The sequence below is a fragment of the Polyodon spathula genome, chromosome 17 (assembly GCF_017654505.1).
Source record: "Polyodon spathula isolate WHYD16114869_AA chromosome 17, ASM1765450v1, whole genome shotgun sequence".
Lineage (NCBI taxonomy): Eukaryota > Metazoa > Chordata > Actinopteri > Acipenseriformes > Polyodontidae > Polyodon > Polyodon spathula.
In genome coordinates this window covers 25,176,710-25,201,319 of record NC_054550.1, presented here as the reverse complement: position 1 = coordinate 25,201,319, position 24,610 = coordinate 25,176,710, and the positions used below count along the sequence as shown (strand labels likewise).

Below are 24,610 nucleotides of genomic sequence, written 5' to 3'. Positions count from 1 at the left end.
AAATTGCACTATCCTGAGAATTGTAAAACTGGACAGTATTTTTTGGAACCAGATTGAAACAAGTTTTATTGTGTGTCTTCTTGAATATTTGCTGCTGTTCCAAGAAGTGAGGAAAATCTACCAGATATTTAGTTATTCCTGAATATCCAAGACATGAAAAAATATATACTTGCCTTTGGTATACAGAATGTCCAGTGTTATCTAAGAGGTGAATAAGTATTTTTCATTTCAGTTTAAAGAATGTCATTCAGTACATTCACATGACAACAGAAGACTGATTTTTCTTAAAACGTCACCTTTTCTGTGTTTACATGATTAACAATAGAAAATCTAATTAGAATTAAACTGTATACATGGATTGAAGTTTTTGGGGCAGGATATTTTTGCATGCAAAGTACTCTAGTAGCCTAAGTAAAATTTGAAGACCGGATATTTTTGCGATAGAACAAGATCAATCCAATATAGTGCGTATCAAAGTGTCAGGTCTTAAATTCAAATATTACTGTCCGACACCTCTATTCAGATTCCCCACAATGTGCATTCAGCCTTTCCAGCAGCTCATCTTGTTATATATTACCAGTTTCTTTTGCAGACTTTATTTTAAATTATCATATCATTTAAAGCTGGAAAACATTTGCTGCTTCAGTGTGGGTGTGACATGCTGGTGTTATGGTGATGTCAGGCCAGAAGGAGGAACAAAAACAGTGACACCAGTGCTGCAGGGCAAAAAGACGCATGGTGCACCATTTATTTAAATAATACAAAAATAAAAGGTTTAAACAAAAACACTGCTCAGAGCGAAATAAAAGGTTTACACAAAAACAAAAGTCACAAACCCAAATAGTACCGGTCAGGCTGGGCAATCGCCTTCACTGATCCTATATATTTTTAAATTTCTCTCTCCTCTCGCTCTCCCGTTGTCCACTTCTGAACATCCGCCCCGAGGAGGGAAAACTGCAGGGTTTTTATACAGGTGACTGATTAGCAGCAAATTAATCACTTAATTAATTTGGGAGATGGCCACCTTCTGCACAGGTTTTTAAGAATAAAGAAACAATGTACAGGACTCCTCGCCCTGTCACAATGGGCTATTTAGTATTAACAAATGCATACAGACTTTAACAGATGTATTACTGTACATACATGAATTACAGACAAGAAGTGCATTACTTTACTAGACTGACTACAAATTATTATTTTCTCTGTTTTCTAAAACCATGTGCAGGAATGCAGGTCAGAGTTTTCACACGCGCAGTACTCTATCGGAATAAGTTTTTTCGAAAAGTGTGTTTACATGATATACATTTTGTTAGTTTTCGGAAATTTCTAGGTGTTTTTTTCCGAAAACTGTCTTTTGGAATATTCCAATACATTTTATGAAAACTGTGTTTACATGACACTTGGTATCCGAATTAGTTTTCCGAAAAATGTCAGAATTGTTATGCTCATGTAAACGCACTGATTGAGTTAATGTAGTATATCCTCAGTTACGCGTACCCCTTTTGTGTTTTAATCTAATTATGTGTTTTGAAATTAAACCTGCCTGTTGTGGTATGTCATGATCGATTATAGCATTGTGTGCCATCGGCTATTTTTATAAGCACATTTACTTTTACAGTTTGTTAATTCATATGTTAAAGACAAAGGTAACTCAAGAATGGCAAATTTTGAAAATACCTTGTAGGTGTTTTTAAAATGTGGTATACATAGTATGCTTATGTCATGCACACTAGAAAAACAATTCAGAACAACTCAATTTGACTGTTTTTGTATCGTTGCTACAGTAGTTTCTTGCCAGTTTAATTGTGGTGATGTTGTCTTTTATACAGAAAAAAAACAGACCCAAATTCACCAAGCAAAAGTATCTTTTGATACAATTTTGTTTTAATGAAAACAAACCCCACAGTGGACAGATTTACTGCAATCTGTTTTGACTGCAAACCACTGTAATTGGTAATTCCCCTAGGAATGTTTACAGATTGTGTTAAAAAAGCCTTAATACCTCACAGAACATCATGTTTTGTTCGAGTGTAAACAGGTGTGCCTTGTCCACTTTTGAAGGTGTCTGTGATTTGCGCCCCTCCAGCACACCTGTTCGACACAGTGAATTGCACACGTGCAGGCTTGAAACAGAAATATTCCAGAGGTGGTTTTCTGCAAGCAGTTTCAGGAAGACCTGGCATGCTGTCATGATGGACATGTTGATCAAAGCAGCCGCTGCGTTGAGGGAAGAGCCAGTTGTTATAATGCCCCTTTTGAAGTTCCAGTGCTTGTTTTCCCATATTTGCTGCTGAGTAGTTCAGAGATGCAAATTTGGCAGTATGGCGCTAGATACTTCATATAAGTTCTGGCGCCAGTAGACATGTTACATTTTTTTGGAATGTGAAAGAGGCACTTCTATAATGAAATACATTTGACTTTAGGTCTTGCTTGAATTTCCTTTTTTACAAAATATAAAGCAGGTTGGCATGATTACAAATATGGGTGTGAGTAGATATGGAGTACATTTTGTTAAATATTTAATGTAACAAAACAATAAAAACTAGTTGAAGAGCAGGGGGAGGGTGGCTTGATTTAGATGGGGTTTGATCATTTAGCACCAGTAGGGGCTCTGATGCAAAACATTCAAAACATTTTAGCAGCAATTTTCAAAATGATTTGCTCCCCTGATAGTTGCATTTTCACCTTTACTGCTCTTGTGCCCACATTGCACATCCGGAATTATCTCCTTTTACATTCTCATCGTGTGACCAAAGCTAACTTGCCAGGGGCCATTCTTGATATGAATGTGGAGTGTATCCCGACAGCTGCGTTGTCTCTTTTAAAAATGTAAAAACAGAACTGTGCTTACACAATCTTCACTGAAGTATTTCTGATTATCCGGTGTATTTATAGCAGCTGATTCTTTTCCCAGTCATTTGACAATTAGGGAAAAATAATTTTCATCTCAATCCTTCATCTGTGTTCATTAATTCAATGTATGTAGTTGAAGTAAACAGACATTTTGGAATCTCACTTTAGATATGGAATGGTAGTGGGTAACATTTTATAAATACTGTGTGTGCTCTTAATTCTGTATTAAACGCTAGAAGTAAATTGTAAATATATAGGCCATTTGTTTTGTACCCAGACTACATATAAGCAAATATGTACACTGGGTCTACACAAATGTGTTTACAACTGCAAAAATGTAGTTATGTTACAATATTTAGTAAGTGATCATCAACCGCAATAAATGTACTGTTTTTATTTAAACCTTTTAAGTTGCCGATTTTCACATTGGTTTGTATCTGTGTATTGTTAATATCCCACTAATCCTGCACATTTTATTATTATTATTATTTTTTTTTGTCAGCGTATGGCAAGGTGTTTTTAGTAAGAAAAATCAGTGGCCACGATGTGGGGAAACTGTATGCTATGAAGGTTTTGAAAAAAGCGACCATCATCCAGAAAGCGAAGACAGCAGAGCACACGAGAACAGAGCGTCAAGTGCTTGAGCACATCCGACAGTCCCCCTTCCTGGTCACGCTGCATTACGCCTTCCAAACAGACACCAAACTGCACCTCATCTTGGGTAAGGCCGTTTAGAAACACTTACTGCAAACGCCTGTTTAAATGGTTAACAGCTTTAAGAAACCAAAATACACAGTATAAAGTTTGTTAGTATCATTGCATGTACGTGTTGGTGGTTAGAGCATGCTCTGTGAGGTTTTAAAGCGCAGTCGGTTTTTCTCGTTTCCTCACAGATTATGTGAATGGAGGAGAGCTGTTCACACACCTGTCTCAGAGAGAACGTTTCAGTGAGAGTGAAGTGGGATTGTACAGTGGTGAAATAGTACTGGCACTCGAACACCTCCACAAGGTAAGACATTATTAGCATGCAGCGGCAATGCATCCTAGAGAGTTTCAGTATTAAAAATTGCTGCATTTAATATTTAATTTAATTAAAAGCATTGTTTTCTACTGTTCCTCTGAACAAGTTTTATAACTTCCAATTTCATAGTTTTGCTAGTTCTCCCTGGTAGGACTGCCACAGCTGATTATTTCATAACCACTGTAACCTTGAGTGTTAGCAAACTTCTGTAGTTACCTAATTGACTGCTTCCATCAAATATAGTCAGATATACTCAATAAACTGGTAATAAGAAAGAATGTTGCATAACTACATGTATAGGTATACATAAAATGAAGGTATTTTCCAGTAATTATTCTACAGTTTTAGATTCTTGGAAACCATGACTTTTATATTGTGTTTTGGGGGGGGGGGGGGGGGGGGGGGGGGGGGGGGGGGAGTGCCGTTTTGGGATGTATTATTTATTTTCTTTTTGCTACATTTTGTGACAGAGCAGTTACACCTCTTTATTTTGAAAATGTTTTTTGTTTTATTTTGAGTGCTGTGGTATGGGGATGTTGGATTCCGTTTACTTTAACATGGGAATTTTTGTAACCAATCAAAAAAAGACATTGTGAGATGACGTGTGTACAATATGTATGTGTCTATGGAAAAGACACACAGATACTGAATAACTAACTGTACACATCCTACAGCTGACAGATATATTTGACATGCATTGCGAATTTACACACAGCAACATGCACAGACTAGTGTAGTCTTACTCAGCAGAGCATGTTGTATTTATTTAGTCCTGTTACATATATAGGCAAGTTGCATAGTCTAACTCAGCCTTGTCCTTTACTCTTGAGAGGTTAGATATAATGTTTAGTTGAGCTGGGTGTAGAATTCATAAGTGCAGTCAGTGGGCAAGGAAAGGCTGTGAAACAGGTTGAAACATGGTTTTTATGTTTTAAGCAGAAAATGAAATCTCAATCATTTCATAAATTTAAATAAAATACTGCATATGGTTTTGTTCTCAGCGGCACTAAAGCTTAGATATGTTAATTAGCACAGATTATTATTATTATTTTTTTAAATCATTATCTTTTTTTAATTTTTTTTGCTTGTTTTCAGCTGGGCATTATATATCGTGATATCAAGCTTGAGAATATTCTTCTTGACTCCAGTGGTCACATTGTGTTGACAGACTTTGGGCTCAGCAAAGAATTCCTGGTTGATGAGGTGAGTAAATGAGATCCAGAACATAATTTCTTTATTAATAATAAACAAGGCTTCCGGTTTGCAGCATTTATTATTTTATTTAACGCATTTCAGAATTCATCAGCATGTATCTTAAGCACTCCAAAACAAGTCTTGAGAATTTTAAGGGAAGAGCAACTTGGCATGGGTAGGAAACCTTAATTAATGGTGACTTCTTAAACTACCATATTTTCCCCAAGTACAATAAAACGCTTCCAATAAATGTGTTCTTTCCTGCATCCACTTGGGGCAGTGTTGCTGGAGATGGGTACAGAGCAGATTTAAACTGCTACAAGGTTGTGATGACTGGTTAAGATAACTCCTATTTCGTACTCATTACAAAGTTGTTTTATGTATAGCAGTCAACAATAAAAACGCCTTTTTTAAAAAAAAAAAAAAACAGGTAGATTGGTTCATTTTTATGAACACTTTAAAAGCTAGAATCACATTTTTCTTGGCTGTTTATGTGGGCACCTGTTGCTGCTAATTCATAGTTAAATGTGTTTTTTCTTCTTTTATGTCTTCATTCTAGAATGAGAGAGCTTACTCATTCTGTGGCACAATAGAGTACATGGCCCCAGAGATCGTCAGAGGAGGAGACTCTGGTCATGATAAGGTATTGCCTGATTCTTTTGCCTTATTAAAATATACAGAGTATTTATAGTATGGTAACTGTTAATGTAACCTCTCATAATGATGGCAAACATCATAAAAAAGTAAGGGGCAAAACAAAATGTACTCTTTCATGATTGGAATAGGACTGGGTTGATTGTGTTGCCTTATTTGGGAAATATTCAGTAAAAACCTTGGATCATTGCCCCTGGACTAACCATATCTGTTAGTATTAAAATAATATTGTTAAAATTGAATAGACAGGTTAGTTAATGAGATGCGATGTTTCAGACCATTCGACCTTTAGATTTGGTTAAATTTGTCACTAAACCCAGAAAGTACATTTCACCCAGAAAGTACAGTACACAAGTACATTTTGGAAGACCACGGTAAATAACACTTAGCAACAGGTGTAAAATAATTTCCTAGTATCTTATGTTGCCTTTATTTAAAATCACTGAAACACTGGAATTAGTTGTATTTAATTGTTTTAGGAGTAGTATTTTGTGTTTTTATAGTGTCTCTGTTTTACAGGCGGTTGACTGGTGGAGTCTCGGGGTCCTCATGTATGAACTGCTGACAGGAGCCTCCCCTTTCACTGTTGACGGAGAGAGGAACTCACAAACTGAGATTTCAAAGTAAGGGGATTAAATAAGTAATTGACCAGGTTTTTACAGCCATTAGTATTTACATATACTATGATTAGGGGTCTACTTAAATCGCGTTAAATTTATGTATTTTTCACGGGTAGGTTGCGGAATAAAATTAGGATTTTGCGGACCCGTTTAAACATTAAATAAACCTAAGTAGACAATATTTTAGAACACTATAAAGCCTAAAAATAGTGGTGCTTGCTTACTTACTAAAACAGAGGGCTGTCATTGGATAAAGGCAAGCATACAGCATCCCCTTGCAGTTGACTTGCCCATACATTGAGACTGCACATTCCATCCACTGAACTGGATGGAAGTTGAGGCAAAGCTTTGCCAAGTTACACAGATGTGGAAATCGATAAACTGCCCCAAAACTCATTTACCCAAGGGCATCTGGCATACTTTAATAAAGGCAATGTATGCCGCACGTTCGTTGTCATGTTATTTGTCCTATCCAATAATTTATTTTATTAGCACCGAGTCAAAACAAAGAAAACGTGGCTATTGAGTCTAAAATTTCAACTGCGTAAAAGTAAGCAGCAGGTTGATGCGGGGTGGCTGTGCTAGTTCGTGTAGTACTGACTTTCCAGTTTGGTTTCTGAAAGCTGTTTATTTTATGTTCTGTTCAGCAGCCTCTGTAGTAGCCTTGTTTTAATGTGTGATTCTGAAGCTAAATAGCAATCGATCATATTTTCTCCAAAGACACATTAAGATATGCAAAACAATTACCTCAGTCTGCCTGTACGGTTTCTTTGGGAAATATATTGAAATGATCATCAGCCAAAACTTACTTTGCTTTTTTGTCATCCATTTCTATTATTTTACCTCCAATGCTGAAAACTAGATTTTTAGCACCCTAAATCAAAACAATGCAACATCAACTTTTTTGTCCCAACCCCTACTGCACAGTACAGGTCACAGAAAAGCAGTAAAGTCACACTGATTGGCTGATTAAAACTTTGTTGTCATTTGAATAGTAAACAACAACGTTAACTGCTTTTGGAGAAATATTTTTTTTTTGTAAATATTTGTGGACTTTTTGTTTGTTTGTTTTTTGCTTAAGTGCAATGCACACAGGACGGTGAAGGAATAAAAAAAGGGGCTATCTACAGAAGGATGTAGATAGAAGGATGCGTCGCTTGTATTGTGCAGTAGTTCATTTAAACAAGAGTCCTTTTTTTCCCTCTCCATACTTGTTTGTATGCATTGGCCCCTAAAAGAGGTGAATTTCGCGGTGACCCCTCAATTTCACGATTTCTACGAAATCGCGATTTAGGTAGGCTCCTAATATGATGACCATGAGCTACACAATAAAACAACATCTAGATATACATTGATATATGTTTTATGTCAATTTGACAGGTCCTAGGGATATAACCCCCCACTTCAAGAAAATATACATTTACATGTCATTTTTGTTGTTAAAAAAAATTAGACAGTATCATCATGATACTGGTATATTTTTTAAATTTGTGGTATATAATAAAGGTGTATATATAATAATAATCAACAGATCCGATTTAACATTGCTGGAGTATTGAAGGTTATTGAAACATCTACCCCACTTGATGAAGTAGTTCCTGTTGAAAGGAAAGAGTAAAGCTGACTTAAATGATAATGAGGTAGCTGGGAGCATTCCCTGTAATACATCTACACACCAATTCATACTTTGCTTATTGCAACAGCTGTAGTTCTCATTGCTGATTTACATTTTATACAATGCTGCTCATAGCCAAGGATTCAAGCAGCGTGAACCTGTGCTGAATAATAAAAAGACAGTACAGTACGTGCAGTCCAGAGTGTATATTCTTGGCTTCTCTATATTTATAAATAATACATTAGACTGAAAAATCCTACTAGCATTTAGTTGTTGTTTTTATTTTTTTTATTTTTTGACAACTCATTTAGCAGGCAGTTTTAGATATTCAGAAATATTCAGTTTTAAAAATAGGACTGCTAAGAAATTGGAGACATTCTGACAATCAATGCGGAAGTAAGTTCAGTCACCTTGTTTCGAACATGTAATCTACAGGGGCAGTAAATTCAAATTTGCATATAGGCTGTCGGTATAATGAAAGAGTTGATGATCGTGACATATATAATCAGCAGTATCTACAGTACACTGTAGCATAGGGAATGGCAATGAAATGTTTAATCACAACTTGATAAGCAGTTTGCCAGATGAATGTGCAAAATCGGATTAGGGTGTGGCATCATTAACAACAAGACAGTACTAGGCTGTAAGGTGGATTCACAATACATTCATAACAGAACTAATGTATTACTCCTTTTTCATTTAATTGAAAATGAACACCCTGATCCTGGGGTTCGTTCATTAAAGCTTGAATATAGAGGCTATTGAGGCTAGACTTCACACTACCAGGGTGCAGTAGCTTGTCAACTTTCCTTTTCTTCAGCTGGGCATTAAATATGCAATTATTCTTGAGTCCTCCTTGGTATGGGTTGTAGCAGTATTATAGATTTGGGATTGAAAAACAGGTAAAATGATTGATCCAAAAAAAAGAGGCAGTAGTATGTGCTTGCTAGATGCCTATTGTAAAGCAACGAGGAGAGATGTGTGCATTTGCTATTCAAGAAGAGAATTTCAGGAGTTGTCGTATGTACAAACAATATTAGTCCATCTTTCTGCTTCTGCTTGCATTATTATAGTGACTGAGTATAACATCTACATATTGTCCTGTGTTAATTGCAGGAGGATATTAAAAAGTGAGCCTCCATTTTCTCCAGAAATGGGCCCATTAGCTAAAGATGTGATTCAACGTCTCCTGATGAAGGACCCCAAGAAGAGACTGGGCTCTGGCCCTAGTGGGTCTGATGAAGTGAAGAACCATCCCTTTTACCAGGTGAGAATAATGGGCCAGTTGATTTCGATTCCACATGCAGGAACTACTACCAAGGCTAAACGCAAGGCTTCACACGGCAAGGCTTCACACACCAAAATAACTAAGGATTGACTAATATTTTGTATGGCCAGATTTCACTTGACAAAACAAAGCAATTCCCATTGATAATGTGCAGAATTAATACATTAGAACATGTGTGGTTAGCTACTATTTCATTTCTTGTAATGGGAAATTATTTAACACATATAATTGGCTATAAAACATGTAAGAATTTTAAATATACTTTGAAACACTACTCTAACTAAACAGCCTCATTTTTTTAAGAGCTTAGTGTCCTCCTGAGACAGCTAACATGCAGTGTATAGGAAATAATGGAACAATAAAAATTAAAAAATCTGTTTTTTTTACATGAGGTTCATAAGAACTGAATTCCAGAACATGCGATTTACTGTACCCTTCCGTGCTATCATAGTACTGTGGTTATTTCACGCATGAGGATAGCTGTAAAACATCACACACGTTCATCACACTCTGTAAACGTCCTCATTCGTCGAATAACTGCACTTTGAATGTTCGTGGCACATCCTCTGTATATGGCAAATGCACAATAGAAAAATTTTGTTTTGTACATTTAAGGGTAAATTTAACTACAGATATGACCATTTAAACCACCCCACCTCCTGTTTTAGTTTTTTTTTTTTTTTCAGAATTGGGAAAAAAATAGGTGCACATTAAACCATGTTATAAGCATACAAAACAATATAGACATTCATTTCTTCATTTATACAAACACATGAAAGCTTTCCTTCCACATGTCCACTGTGTATAATTTTGACTATACGCAAGTACAATGTAGCACACTGCAGCAAAAAGCTCAGTCATGTGGTCTTTATTTTAAAAATGACTCCTCACTTATGCCTGTCTTTTTGAGAGAGCAACTCAGCCCTTCTGCCGCCCTCTTTCTTTTGAAATGGCTGCAGAGAACTCTGAGTTAACATCATTGTAGGTCCAGAGCGCTGTACAAGTCTCTCTCTGTTTTAGTTTTTACATTTTTTTTAGTTGAATTCTTTTTTTTTTCTTTAGAAAATTAACTGGGATGAATTGGCTTCCAAAAAGGTGTCCGCTCCGTTTAAGCCTGTTATCCGAGATGAGTTGGATGTCAGTAATTTCGCAGAAGAATTTACAGAGATGGACCCAACCTACTCTCCTGCAGCTCTGCCTCAGAACTCGGACCGAATATTTCAGGTGAACATGTTTACCTCTTAAGTACTTTCATGTGCTCGAGATCAAGACAAAGGGCCCTAATATTTAGTAGAACAGAACAGAACAGATTCGTGGAATACATAGAGCTTTATATTGATACAGTATATGACCTTTTACCTGCTGGTATTGGTGAGGTAGTGAGGCAGTACAGCGATCAGAGACCACCACCTACATGTATATAAGCTTAGGGGCTGCTTTAAACCATATAAAGTAAATCGATTATAATTTTAAACAAGGTCTTGGCAGAGAAAAGTACTGAAGGTGCTGCACAAACATGTCAGATTTTTTATTTTTTAAATTTTAGAAATAATTCTCCCGGCACTATACAAGCTGTTCTGTTTTGCTAGTTACACATTTATTAGTTTACATTTTCAATCTACTGCGTTTGTACAACTGATTTCTGACAGTTTCCACCTTTTGGCGTGGAAATAACCTTAATGTTGTAAACAGGACTAAGAAGGAACAATTATGAGTGCAGGCAGCTATTGGATTGTAAAAAAAACATACCTAATGGACAGTCATCTATCCAAATTGAGTCATCTTTTTTGGGCAAATAACTTGTTGTTCATTGTCTAGTTAATTCTTCATTGGTAATTAATGCTTAATTAATAATAATAAACCCTAAAAATATTTCTGATGCAGTGTTTACTAATTGAATTATTGGTGATTTTAATCAATTTATTTAATGTTTGCATTTGAATCTCCACCCTTCTGTGTAGTCTGACCAACACATAAATCAAAAGCTATCTAAAAAGAGGGCGTGAAATTGAAATAAAGTTATCACTTCACAAAGCATGCCTTCCATAATTACTGTATCTTTGTAACATTTGCTTTCCAACATCAAATGAGCTTTTAAGTCTGTTTGCAGCTTAATTTCTTCTGTTGAAAAATTGTTGATTTATATTGGTCTGGCCAGGCTATCGAAGTTGCTGCTGTGTCTTTTGACAACAGAATTGAACAGCTATCCTGCAGACTTAAAAGGCAAATGAAAGCATGCAATCATTTTTTAAATGCAGCAATTGACTTTGTCACATTTATCATTGCTTTCTAGATTTCTTTCCCTGCTGCTGCTGTAAAAGTAGTTCAACACTGGTACATTTAAAAGAATACTGTGATTCTACCAAAACAAATATTTAAATGCATTGGGAGAACCATGTCTTTACAGTGTCTTATTGAGGGATGATTAAATTTAAATTGAGATCTTGATCCTTGTGATTTCAACAGAATACATTTTTCCCCCTGTCCTTAATGAGTCAGTGACACACATCCCCCAGGTAAATAAAAAATTAGCTAGCAGTATAATGAAAAAGTAGAACACTATGGTCTGCATATGCACATGTACAAATACATACTTGACATACATACTGAAAGATGCCTCAATACACATACACACGCTGATACAGTTTCAATCGGCACAACAAATGGAGTAAACATGAGAATGCAAAAGATGGCCACAAATCTCTACTGACTTGTTTAAATATGTCTTTGTAGTTCAGATGGTACATGCAAATTTGGTTATTACAAAATATCAGTAAAGGATGGCTCGTGGGTGATGTCAGACCATGAAATACGCAGGCACAGGCGGGTTGACTCGCAATGCGCTTTTATTTATTAAATAATAGAAACAAAATAAACAAACACAAAATTTCAACAAGTATCGTGCTCATCTCCTTTCACCAAAAACCAATCAGCCAACCGACCCCAGTCAGCAGAAGCTGCTGGTTTATATTGTGGCTGAGGGATTAACTGGTTATCAGTTACCTTGTTTATCCCTTGACCACATTCCGCACAAGTTTTCGAATACGTGTGGTCGACAGCCAATTTGTCAATAAGTTATTAGCTGCCGACCACACGTTCTCACGGGAGGGATTTGGGCAGAGATGAGAAGCAAACATCATCTCTGCCAACTACATTTAACTAAAATAACAACACAAATACTTTAAACAATAATAATGGTAATACAAACAAATAAACACAGGGGCGGGGTGTACCCTCTCACAATCTCTCTTGTCACTAAATGAATTGCAGCGTACCTCTGATAGCTGCGGATAGTACTTTTGTGTTCCAAATGCGTCAGTGCCGTAAGTTGCTGTTGCTATGCAACATACAGTAGCAAGCCAACATCATTGCAGCAGATTGCAATTCATTGTACCTTACAGCTAATGATTGTGTGTTTTTTGAAGTTATGGATAAAAAGGTATGCATAAGTAATGTACTGTTTTCTCATAGTCTGGTAATTGCATACGTTTTAAACATACAAAACAACAGAACGTTTAAAATGGATAGTGTATGTTGAAAGGAACACAAACATACAGAAAGCATGTTTAAAATATAATTGTCTACTTTATATGGCAATGTAGTCACAAATTGAGTGCTTTAGTAGCTTGTTTTAGAAGTGGCTTTTTTTTCTTCTCAAATGACTTCCAATTTGTAGTAAAACTTTTTTTTTCTACTTGAATCAAGAATCTTGTTTTCACTCATGAAGGGATTTGTCCAATGTTTTTCTATGCCAGGGAAATGCCTAAAAATCATTGATATTGTCAAAAGCAAGGCTAATTAACATACCTTTTCACCTGTAGTTTTTGTGAAACCAGCTTCCACCTATAACCCCTTTGCTGTTACAGGGCTACTCATTCATTGCTCCTTCCATTCTGTTCAAACGCAACGCTGTCATGACGGACCCATTCCAGATGCATTTAGGGATGGATCGTCCCGGATCAACGTCTGTGGCCCGAAGTGCCATGATGAAGGTACCTGTTAGTGTGGTGCAGTCCAGTGGTTTTAACAGATCTGTCTTCTGTGTTGTACCAGAAGTCCTACTAGCAGCTGATGTGTTAGTAATACACACTTAACGTCTTGACTAGAGCTTGCTCTTTAGTTGAATGGCAAGATGTTAGTCTATGAACTGTGAGGTTAGCGATTTGTCCAGCCCTAACCTCTCCATTCAATTCAATGGGCTGAATGCCAAGCTATTAAAGTGTGGCATCACTGTTTGAACTCTTTTGTTATTTTAGCACTAACCATGTTGATCATGTGATGTGATGAATTACTAAACCGTATTGTTACATACAGTAGCTAATTCTCCATTTTAAATATTGTATTTGTTTTAAATGCATACTTTTTTACTGTACAAGCACGTCACAGAGTTGGAGATTTAATGTGTATTATTGTACATTGAAATTAATGACCCAGCAAACTCTTTACTTCTTTACTTCTCTCAACAGGATTCTCCATTTTACCTAAATTATGAATTAGACTTGAAAGAGAACCCACTTGGAGAAGGGAGTTTTTCCATATGTAGGAAATGCATCCACAAGAAAACTGGTCAGGAATTTGCAGTAAAAATTATCAGCAAAAGGTAAATGTCCACACTAAAAAATGAAAAGCACTAGTCTTAACAGGTTCATAAGGACCTTCGTATTTTATTGTGTTACATGTTCCCATGTGTTGCTACAACTGTTTACGTAAGGTGTGTTTTAATAATTTTTTTTTTACATTTTGATCACATTTTTTAAACGTCTAAATTGCATTCCCTGCCTCTTAGATGGCGTCCCATGTATCCGGATAGACCTCTCAGAACTACATTTCCCACCACCCTCCTGCTCACATATGTAACTGAGATGAATTTTCCAGTGACATATTCACTAAAGCGATTCTGATGACGGTGCAGTGGGGTCCCAAATGGACAACTGAGCACTGTGTTACGACCCACTGAAACCAGGTTTATTTAGTGGTTCAATCAGAAACTTTAACAGTTGAACACACTATAAAAAGCAAAGTAGTCCTAAGTAACAACTGCGTATGTTTGGACTGACACAGAAATAGGAACTTGTAGAAAGAAAAGCAAAAGAAAAGTGACTTGGATGAGTGAGGGAGATTTTTCTGTGGCATACTCCATCGCGAAATTCTTATAGTTCACATATTATAGTTCACATTTAGAGGATGCCACAATGATAAATAATTTGCTTTATTTATGTATTCATTTAAGATTGAGTAATTTAGTTCTGTATGTAAACTGTTCACAAACTATCATTTCCAACATCCTTAAGTTAACAGTTTGGAGATACTGTAGCGCTACAACTACAGTAGTACAAAAACAATTTCCATAATTTAAAAGAAAAAATCATTTGAAATCAAATCCAATTTTTTAAATTTCTTTTATCGGCAACCCTGGTAAAAACAGTAACTTTGATTTATTGATACAAATCTGCTGTGATTACATGTATGATGGTATGTAATGCTGCCAAATAAGTTTTTGCTGTTGCCATCAATTTCCTCAAGATCAACTTTGAATACTATCTTTGTAAACACGTATATGAATGTTAATTAGTTATGTGAGCTAGCATCCGTAATGGCTGTGAATTGAGGTTTGAAAATTAGAAAGGAGATATGGGTTGGACTGCTTTTTAGTTCATTGTTTCATACTTGTAGGAAATGTAATGTATAGAACATGAAAGTGGGACAAAACAGAGCCTTTTATAATTCCCCCCTGGTAATGCAGTGGCACAAAATTAAAGTGATGTTTCAAACTCCCCTCAAATGCCCTATTTAGTTGCTTGTTGTATTGCTTTTTGACATTTTCTTAATTTACTAACCTAGCCTTAAGGTCATTCCAAATGAATTTAGCTGCAGAAAGACTATAAGTGGACGTTAACTACCGTGCCAATAAGTAACACACCTGTCCTAGAATATTTTTTCTGGTCTTAAACTACATTTTCGTATTGAGACTTTCAAAAGAAGGAAATATGCCTTTTACAATTGAATCTCCACTTTGTTCCTGTGCTGTGCTTTTGAATGAACACGTGTTTGGGCTTAGACAACAAATGAGAAACACACGAGATAAGTAACAGTGTACAGAGTACAGATTGAAGTTTAAATGTAATTCATAATATGGTTGTCTTGTAACTAATTTATAAAGATTGTTCGCAGTTATAGGTGTTGCTTGTTGTCTGTTCTAGCTGGCACATTTCATTTGAATCCAAAGTGTTTTTCTACACTGGTAATGGCACCATCTCCATCCGTTTCATGCACTTCAAGGTCATATGTGTCCTAAAGCCAAACACAGCTATCTACTGTATGTGAAACAAAGAAAGTTACTTTAATGAATATTCTTCTCTCGTTCCAGAATGGAGTCGCAAACTCAGAAGGAAATAGCTGCATTGAAGCTGTGTGAAGTACACCCAAATGTTGTGAAGCTCCATGAAATTTATCATGATCAGGTATGGGATTTATTTCCACAAATGTTTTAAGATGTACTGTATATAATATATTCTAGTCATCTCTTCATTGGCTCCTGCAACGACCAGGGACCAGGCCCAAGCCTATATTACAAAACTACTTTTATATTATAAACGAAGTCGGACTCTTATGACTGGCTTATTTTGTTTGCTGACAGCTGTTATTTGGTAGTTACTGACAAGTCAGAACACTTGGCGGGGGCGTGGGATGAAAATGAACAAAATAAATGGAGGGTAATTATATATTGATGCTTTAAATAAGGATCAAGTAGTTAAGCAGAAAAGCTTGGTTAGGATTCCAAATGTTATTTGTCTGTTGTGCTCAAATGCTAGTCTCACTATTAAAAGTTGAGGGCAGCAAAGGCAATAGCCACATTTAAAAAAAAAAAAAAAAAAAAAAAAAAGGCAGATCTACAGCCTGCTCACATGAAGCTCACATTTCTCCCTAGGCTAATTCAGTGCAGTTATCAGTTTGAATTGCCTCATCATTTATTCAATAGACTTGGTTCTCTTTTAAAAACTACTTTTGCTGTTCTCGCAAAACAATACATACAAGTGGTTGAGGAGCCTTGTATGATACAGTAGGTCATGTTCATATCAACTGCAGTCATGCCTTTAGGCCATCACTGGAGGGAAGTGATGATTTTAGGCTGTCTAGCTTGCATAGTGTACTTGTGTACATTGCAGTAAAAAAGGCCACAAAAGGAATGTAAAGCCGATCTGTTGGTTTGCTTTGTAACCCACTGCAGATGTATAGTTGGATATATATAAATATCAGTATAGGGTTGTTTAAGTACAGAGTTGCTTGTAATCGGATTATGTTTTTGGAGTAATTTAGACTAACATATATTACTTTATTGACAAGTAATCAGATTGCATTTCAGGGCAACAGTAATTGATTACGTTTTGGCCTGTGGGATATTTTTGTTTCTTTGTACCCCCCTCTGCTTAAAGCACCATTTTTAAATATTTAGTAAAAGTTGCTGGTATGAACATATGTTGTTCTTTCCATTTCTGGCTTATGTTTTAAACTTGAAAAGTTGAAAATAATTTTAGCCACAGTGGAATAAATGTATGTCAACCTCCAGCATCTCAATTGCTCTATCAGTATAAAAATAAACAGGCAGATAGAATGTGCTTTCCCTTTTGTTAGAGAGCAGAGAAACACTTCAGAGCTGATGAGTTTGGCAGGATTATTACAATTTCAATAGAGCAGAAGCAGCTTCATCAAAAGGATGCTTGACAACTCTGAAACACCCTCATCTTGTTCCAGCTAATTCAAGATTTAATTATTCTTTTTAAAAGAAAAAAATGCTGATATTGGGATTCATTTAGATTAAAAAAAAGGAGTACCATTGTTCATTTTTGTTGTATAATTGTGGTCATTTTTGCAATTGTAATAGAACTTTTATTAATTTGAAGATGTTCCAAATATTTCTTAAGAAGGATGCATGCACAATGTGTTTGTTTTCTCAAAGAAAATAGTCAATCTTAAATTCTGAAGTCAGTCAATAACCATGTTCACCCACAATGCATTAACTAGATATTTGTAATAGTGTATAATAATGATGTGCAATGCAATGCAGATACGGCACTAGCCTTCACATTCAAGTTAATTTGTTTATGGATTAATTTAATGTTGGATTTAGGTGAACTCTCTTCCAGATTCCCAAAAACAAATGGTACCAAACAAACAGTACCAAGTCTCCAAATAAACCCTAGTTTAAATCAGTGTTCATCTGTGTTATAAAAGTAAATACAAAATAATCTTGTTTCTTCTGCATGTTTGGTTAATTGTGTGAGGCAGGGTGGGTTCTAACTCAAAATATACCCTTCATGACTTGAAGTATAAATCAGTGGAGCTGTATGTTTGAAGAAAAAGTGTATTAATGTCCCTGCAAACTCCAGATCTTTCCCTCAGTCTCCCACTCATGAAATGACATGTCCTGTTCAGTCAGTCGGGAGAAAACATGCAGTGCCATATTTCAATTATTTATTTATTTATTTTTTTTAATAAAAGTAGCTTTCCTATTGAAGCTTGTATCTTTTTGTCCTGTTAGTTACATACATTCATGGTGCTGGAGTTGCTGAAAGGCGGAGAGCTCCTGGAACGCATTCGTAAGAAGAAACATTTCAGTGAGACAGAGGCGAGCCGGATCATGCGCAGACTCGTCTCTGCTGTGAGCCACATGCACGACGTTGGAGTGGTCCACAGGGATCTCAAACCAGAGGTACAGTCTGCCCATAGACTCAAACCTCCAGTGGCTGACCTTTTATAGATGTAGTTTTTCCATCTTTAAACAAGTACATGGCTGGTCAGCCCTGATCCTGGAGAGCCACAATCCTGCAGGTTGTATGGGTATCTTTCAAATCATCAATGGCTAAAGACCTGGAATAAATGTCAGTGTTGACCAATTAACAAAATAATTGGTTGACTTAATAATTGAGAACTCGGGTGGAAAGAAAACCAGAAGACCTTGCAGCTCTCCAGGACTAGGGTTGGCCAACCCTGGACTAGTATCTACTTTTTGTAGTGAAAGATGAAGATCATCTGTCTGTAATAGTAGACCGATGTCTAGTTTTATGTTCAGGGTTGTATACTTTGCTTTTGTTCTTAAAACACACACATTTCTATTTTATCAATTCAGTGTTGCACAGAATATATAGTTCCCCCCCACCCTGCAATAAGTAACCATAATAAACAAAGTAGTTTGTTTTGATCAGGCCCTGCATATTCATTTTAAATTTCACAGCTCATAAGGTGCTTGTTATAGCCTTTGAACCTGTGGTAGTTTTATTCTTCTTAAATCAGATAAAATACTTGTTGGTAAGTCTCACAAGTACCAAGTTATATTTTTATGAGGTAAAACTTTAAATAGGAAATTTGTAAAACAGATGAAGGCATTAGCTAATATGTTTGTCTTCAGTTATACTAAGGGACTAAGGAAATGTGCATGCAGAATAGTCACCTATTCCAAACTTAATTTTACCACGCATGCAACTTGCTGTGCAAAACTTCATGGACAACTGTGCTGCCTAATTACGGGGTTCATTTCCCAGAAAAGCTAGAGATGCTCAAGTAATTATAGCCTGTAAAATAAATAGTTCAATTTCCTGAACAGCTATATAAATAACATCCAGAGCTTGACTAAATTCAAATTCCAACCACTTCCTGTCTCAAAAAAAATTTAATTAGAATTAAAAACAATTAAATTATGATAGCAGGATTCATTAAACACTGGCATCTATATTACATTGATCTAAATTCTGCTATCCTTTTTAAATCCCCAAATCCCAAAATAGGTTTGAATTATGTTACTTTAATTTTCATCAGCTGATATTGAGAATAAAGTAGATTCTTAAGGTGGTACAGTTGTCATGAATGGAGTGCTGCTTGTCTGAAAACTCCTTAGCAGTCTGTAATTCAGGATGGATGTGGTTTGGTTGAACTCTGGATTTAGTAAAGTCTTTTTTTATAACTCCTACCCCCTTTTTTATTTTTAGAATCTGTTGTTTACAGATGAAAGCGACAGTTCAGAGATAAAGATAATTGACTTTGGATTTGCTCGATTAAAACCGCCAGATAACCAGCCATTAAAAACCCCTTGTTTCACCTTGCACTACGCTGCTCCCGAGTTATTCAATCACGATGGCTATGATGAATCCTGTGATCTCTGGAGTCTGGGAGTCATCTTGGTGAGTACAGTCTGTCTGGATCCCAGTCTGGTCTAAGTGGTTGTTTTATATCTGCAATTCCTTTTGAAACAACAAATTCAGGCAAATGTATCTTAGGTGTGTTCCAAACATTTTAAAGGAGTGCCAAGCACTTTCCTCCCTTATATTGGCACCAGTAGCATTATCAGTGGTCCCCTTTTCCTCTGTTAAATCTCTTGTTTTTTGTTTTACTTTATTTAAGGATGTAACGATTTTTTTTTATTTTTATTTTTTTTGTATGTATTCACTTCCTCTGCTGTAGGTCACCAGACTAAAATTGCAGCTAGACCACTGGCATGAAACCGAGATACTGTACAGTACAGGATGTAATTTAATACTAGGAAGCAGCTGTATATTTTGCTTCTATTGCATTGTCTTTTGAAATGTCCACATACTGTGCATGATTATTGCAGTTTTAAGTATAAGTAAGTTATACAAAACAATTAACCGAAAGAACTTCAACATATTAAAAGGTGAACCTGTGATTATATAAAAAAAACAAAAAAAACAAAATTAAAAATTGATTAACTCTACTTTAAGATCAAACATAATGAAACCACTAGCTCAGATAGGGTTTTTGTCAATTATCCATAGTTCTTTAGAGCCCAGTCTGCCTGTTAAGCCTAGTAACACTGTGTTCAACGGGATCCTTGTACTATAGCTCGAACAGACCAAGTGGCTTGCTCAACCTCTTGCATCCAATGGCTTGCATTCATTTATTTTTAGTTTTTATGCCGCATTTCACAAGGTCAACCCTGTGAACAAATTCAGCTTTTTCCAGAATTGTGAACAAAAATAACTGTACTCAAACAACAATTCTAAAGCTTGAATTTACTGATTTTTCCCAGGACCTTAATAACAGCAAAATAAGGTATTTGGACTCATCTGAAGCTGAATCTGACCCCCATGTCCATTGTCTGCAGGGCAGAAGGATACCTCAGAACTGCAGGTTTCGTTAGGACATGCAAAGTGGTGTTTGCTAAGCCGTATTCAACACTGCAGGATATTATGGGAACCCAACATTTATAAGATGTGTGTGTTTTCTTTTTTTGTTTTCTTTTCTTCCTTCCTTCACTATCAGTACACAATGTTATCAGGACAAGTTCCCTTTCAATGTAAGGAAAAAATGTTGACCCACACCAGCGCAGAAGAAATCATGAAAAAAATCAAGGAAGGGGATTTCTCCTTTGAAGGAGAAGCCTGGAAAAATGTCTCCCAACAAGCCAAGAACTTGATACAAGGTGCAGTACATATGTATTAGAGCTGCTTGTATATAAACAAGTGATAGAAAGGTCATAATTGTGACGGTCAGCATGCAATTTAAATTCTTATTTGAAATATGAATGTATTAGTTGCTAAGTGCTGTTAACTTTAGCTATAACTTTGATTAAAGGAATTGTAACTAGTGCTTTAAAACCCATTGTCTTAGCATATTAACAGCATTACTGGTCTCCCTTATATTCAGGATATGCACATATTTCAAAAATAACTTTATAAAAGGCTACATCCAGCATTGCGGTGATTTGAACTATAACACACAAAGTGATTAGGTACCAGTGATTACTTTTCATCTAAAGCATTGCCTTAGCATCCTCTAAATGCAAATGAAAGTACAAGCACAGAATCCAAAGATCTTTTAACAGAAGAGGGGGTAGGACAGTTGATTTTTAAAAGCTTGGTTATCACTCCTTTAAACGGTCTGAATCCGCAGGTCCACACTTATGACTTCGAGGCAGCACTTCAGTTCCTGTGCCTGTCAAATCCAAGGTCTCTTTTTGACATTGCCTGCAAAGGTGACCAGTGCCAGTTTTACTAAATTGTGTAGGGCACTAGACATTAACTTTAAAAGCAGAGTGGCTAGTTCTCCCCAGACCACAACACACCTTTTCAGCCCAGATTTATAAACCTGATGGGGGGAGAAAAAAAAAAAAAAAGATCTGTACTGTAGATCCATACTCTGTCCCATCCTAACCTGTAAACTGGTATTCAAATTCTAAATGTGATTTTGTCTTTAGTCATCACTTTTACAAACTGTCTATAATACAGCATATATTGGCTTTGAGGAAAAATTAAGCATAAACCCTGAGCATTCATTATAAATGCAGCTTTCAGGACAGTGCAGTTCATTTCAATGCTATAGTACATACAGTGGAGAGTGGGTCTTATATAACCATGCCTTTTAGGCAAAGCAAAATAAATGCCAATATGATTTTGAAGAATTACAATTTGTGTACTGGCGGTGGGAGAATGAAACCTTTCACACCTGGGCTCAAAGTTTCATTAATAAGAATCCTTCAATCGAAAAGGCTGTATGGAAATGTTTCCCTCTGGTTGTATTGAACAGAATACACAGCATACAATCGACAGTTCTAAGATGCTCAAGAAAATTCAGTAATTGAGAGGAGACATGACAGTCATTATTATAATGTTACAAATGGCACGTCATCCCCCAGCTGTATCAGATCTCATCTGCAACCTTACAAAGTGTATGCAAAAATGTCTTTTCTTTCTGTCAGACGGAATTAGGTCATGATGGGGTCATTCCAGCTCAAGTGAACCTCCAGTATCTTTCCAGACCTACTGAAATTACCAGTAATTTGTCTTATTTTCCCCTAAAACAGAACTTCTTACAGTCGATCCAAATAAGAGGATTAAAATGTCAAGTCTGCGATACAACGAGTGGCTGCAGGACGACAGCCAGCTCTCCTCCAATCCACTGATGACTCCAGGCATCTTGGGAACTTCCGGTGCTTCTGTGCATACCTGTGTCAAGGCCACATTCCACGTAAGGTCCTACTGCAGTAACCTTCAACCTTCCTTTGGAGCAGGGTGTTAATATAAAATACATTAAGGGATGTGAAGAGGATGCACTTTTACAGCTGGTTTCACAGCCCTTCATTAGCACTAGTCTTGGACTACCCAGTGTTAACTTTGGTAAGGTGGTAAAGTCAGTGTCTGTGAAACCAGCCATTAAAGGTCTTCTTTGGTATGCCCATGCACAGCTACCATCATTGTGCAACTACGCAATGCACCATCCACAACTTTAAACATTCAATCATAAGACATACTGTAGTATCCATTTTAGAAGAGTTAACGCAAAACAAAGACACTTTTTGTTTACATTTGTTACCAGCTTGCTTTTTATTACTAGACAACTGTTTATTCAATGATCTGAAATAACCGATTGCAGTTTTAGTTGTCAGAGGAGCATGGATATTTCCAACTTTTTGTAGGAAGTGAAACGGCGGCACTTTTCGCCATTTTTTACATACCGCTTTGAAGTGATGATGTGCACTGGTGGAAATCACAATGCAAAATGAGGCAATGATATGACAGTGGTTCTGGAAAGATTTAATAAACCAATCGGTGTGCCACAAGACACTCGTGATGACAAGTCACATTTGAAAATATTGAATAAACTATGTGAATTTAAGTTTGATGATGAGTTATCAGCTATTATTTGATTTTTATTTTTTTGCCAAATAGACGATTTAATATCAATGTTTTTCTAAGAGTTATTTTAATTCATTTTCCAATGTTCTCCCAATATGGAATGTCCAATTTATTATTCAACAGCTGCAACCCCCGAACTAACTCAGGATGAAGACGAGCATTCATATTCTCTGAAATGAGTGCCATCAGCTGTCTGCTTTTTTTAAAAATTGCGTACAGGCCGGCACAAAGGCGCCCGGTCAGCCAGAGGGGTCGCTGGTGTGCGGTGAGCCAAGGACTCCCTAGCTGACTTAACCCCTATCCCGCCCGGGCAGTGCTTGACCAATTATGCGCCACCCCTGGAAACTCCTGTCCATGGTCAGCAGTGGCATAGCTTGGGTTTGAACTGACGATCTCCAAGCTATAGGGCGTATCCTGCACTCGGGCGGAGTTCCTTTATAATGCGCCACTCGGGAGCCCCGTCAACATCTATTTTTGAAAGAATTGACTTTTTTTCGATTTAAGCAGAGAATGGGTGAAATCAACCTTTAAGCTTAAACACCCAGCATTGAGAAAAACTCTCAAATAAACTTGCACTCTGTTAGATGTTGGAGTTTCATAAGCTTGGTACACAATTTTGAATTACCTTGGTGGCAGCATTTAGATGCTGCCATTTAGTTCAATAGACCTCACTGTATTCATCCCCTTTTGTCTTAGGCTTTTAACAAGTGCAAGAGGGAGGGCTTCTGCCTCCAGAACGTGGACAAGGCCCCCCTAGCGAAGAGGAGGAAGATGAAGAAGACGAGCACGAGCACAGAGACACGCAGCAGCTCTAGTGAGAGCTCCCACTCCACCTCCTCTCAGACCCCTGGAAAAACCTCCCCCACCAAGATGCTGCAGCCAGACAATCCCTCCGACCAGCAATAACAACCCAGAGCCCATCTTCCAGTTCTCAGAGTAGGCAAAAAAAAAAAAAAAAAACAGAGGAGGCCAATTTCCATTATTAAAGTAGCAATAGACAGATGGTTTGCCACACTGATGGATAACTAATTGAAGCATTGTTAAGGGTTTGGCCTTTTGCAACTTCCGCTGCTAAACCAGGTCCGGTTTACTGTGCTCACTTAGTAATCGTGGTCCATAGTGGCCATTGGAACAAAGTCTGCAAAAACCGTTAACAGAAGGGTAACCATGTATTTACGGATGATACATTTTTACTGTTTTAAAATGTATTTTGGTCATCAGCTCTTAGAAGCTACATTTGGATGAGATCTACTGCAAATTATTGGGAAAATATATTGAATTTATTTAAAGACAAGAACGTTTTGTATATGGATTACCGCTTTTTGACTGGGTTATATTCTTAACATACTCCCCCTGCCCCAATTTAAAGTTTGTGTTTTCACTTTCTTGTCGAAATGAATGGTTGACAATTTCGTTTCTTTGTCCTATATATTTATATGCATATATATATATATATATATATATATATATATATATATATATATATATATATATATATAATGCGCGTGCGCATTGGGGATATATAGCACCAGTAGGTGAACCAACCTATAATGTATTCTCTGAATTCTGTTTTTTAAAGTCAAAGTATTGTGTATTGAATTTGCTATTACTATTTATTGAATTCTGGACAGTCAAACCTGTTCCAGTAGGCTGCCCAAGGGAATGTCAAAGTAATTCAGATTTGGCTGTACTAGATGCAGTAAGTGTACTACATGTGTG

General features: G+C 36.6%; 1 protein-coding gene across 1 annotated transcript in view; it reads left to right on the top strand.

Annotated features, from left to right (window-relative positions):
* LOC121330294 (ribosomal protein S6 kinase alpha-5-like) overlaps nt 1-24,271 on the top strand; it is a 44,545-nt gene extending 20,274 nt beyond the window's left edge. The window contains 16 exon segments of the mRNA XM_041276701.1: nt 3,356-3,574; nt 3,747-3,862; nt 4,970-5,077; nt 5,628-5,711; nt 6,242-6,345; nt 9,074-9,224; nt 10,308-10,469; nt 13,112-13,237; nt 13,712-13,845; nt 15,613-15,706; nt 17,785-17,955; nt 19,229-19,420; nt 20,520-20,679; nt 22,060-22,223; nt 23,588-23,782; nt 23,784-24,271. Of these exon segments, the coding sequence (XP_041132635.1) occupies nt 3,356-3,574; nt 3,747-3,862; nt 4,970-5,077; nt 5,628-5,711; nt 6,242-6,345; nt 9,074-9,224; nt 10,308-10,469; nt 13,112-13,237; nt 13,712-13,845; nt 15,613-15,706; nt 17,785-17,955; nt 19,229-19,420; nt 20,520-20,679; nt 22,060-22,223; nt 23,588-23,782; nt 23,784-23,831 (2,228 nt within the window). The 3' untranslated portion in view covers nt 23,832-24,271.
* Nucleotides 24,272-24,610: the final 339 nt, after the last annotated feature.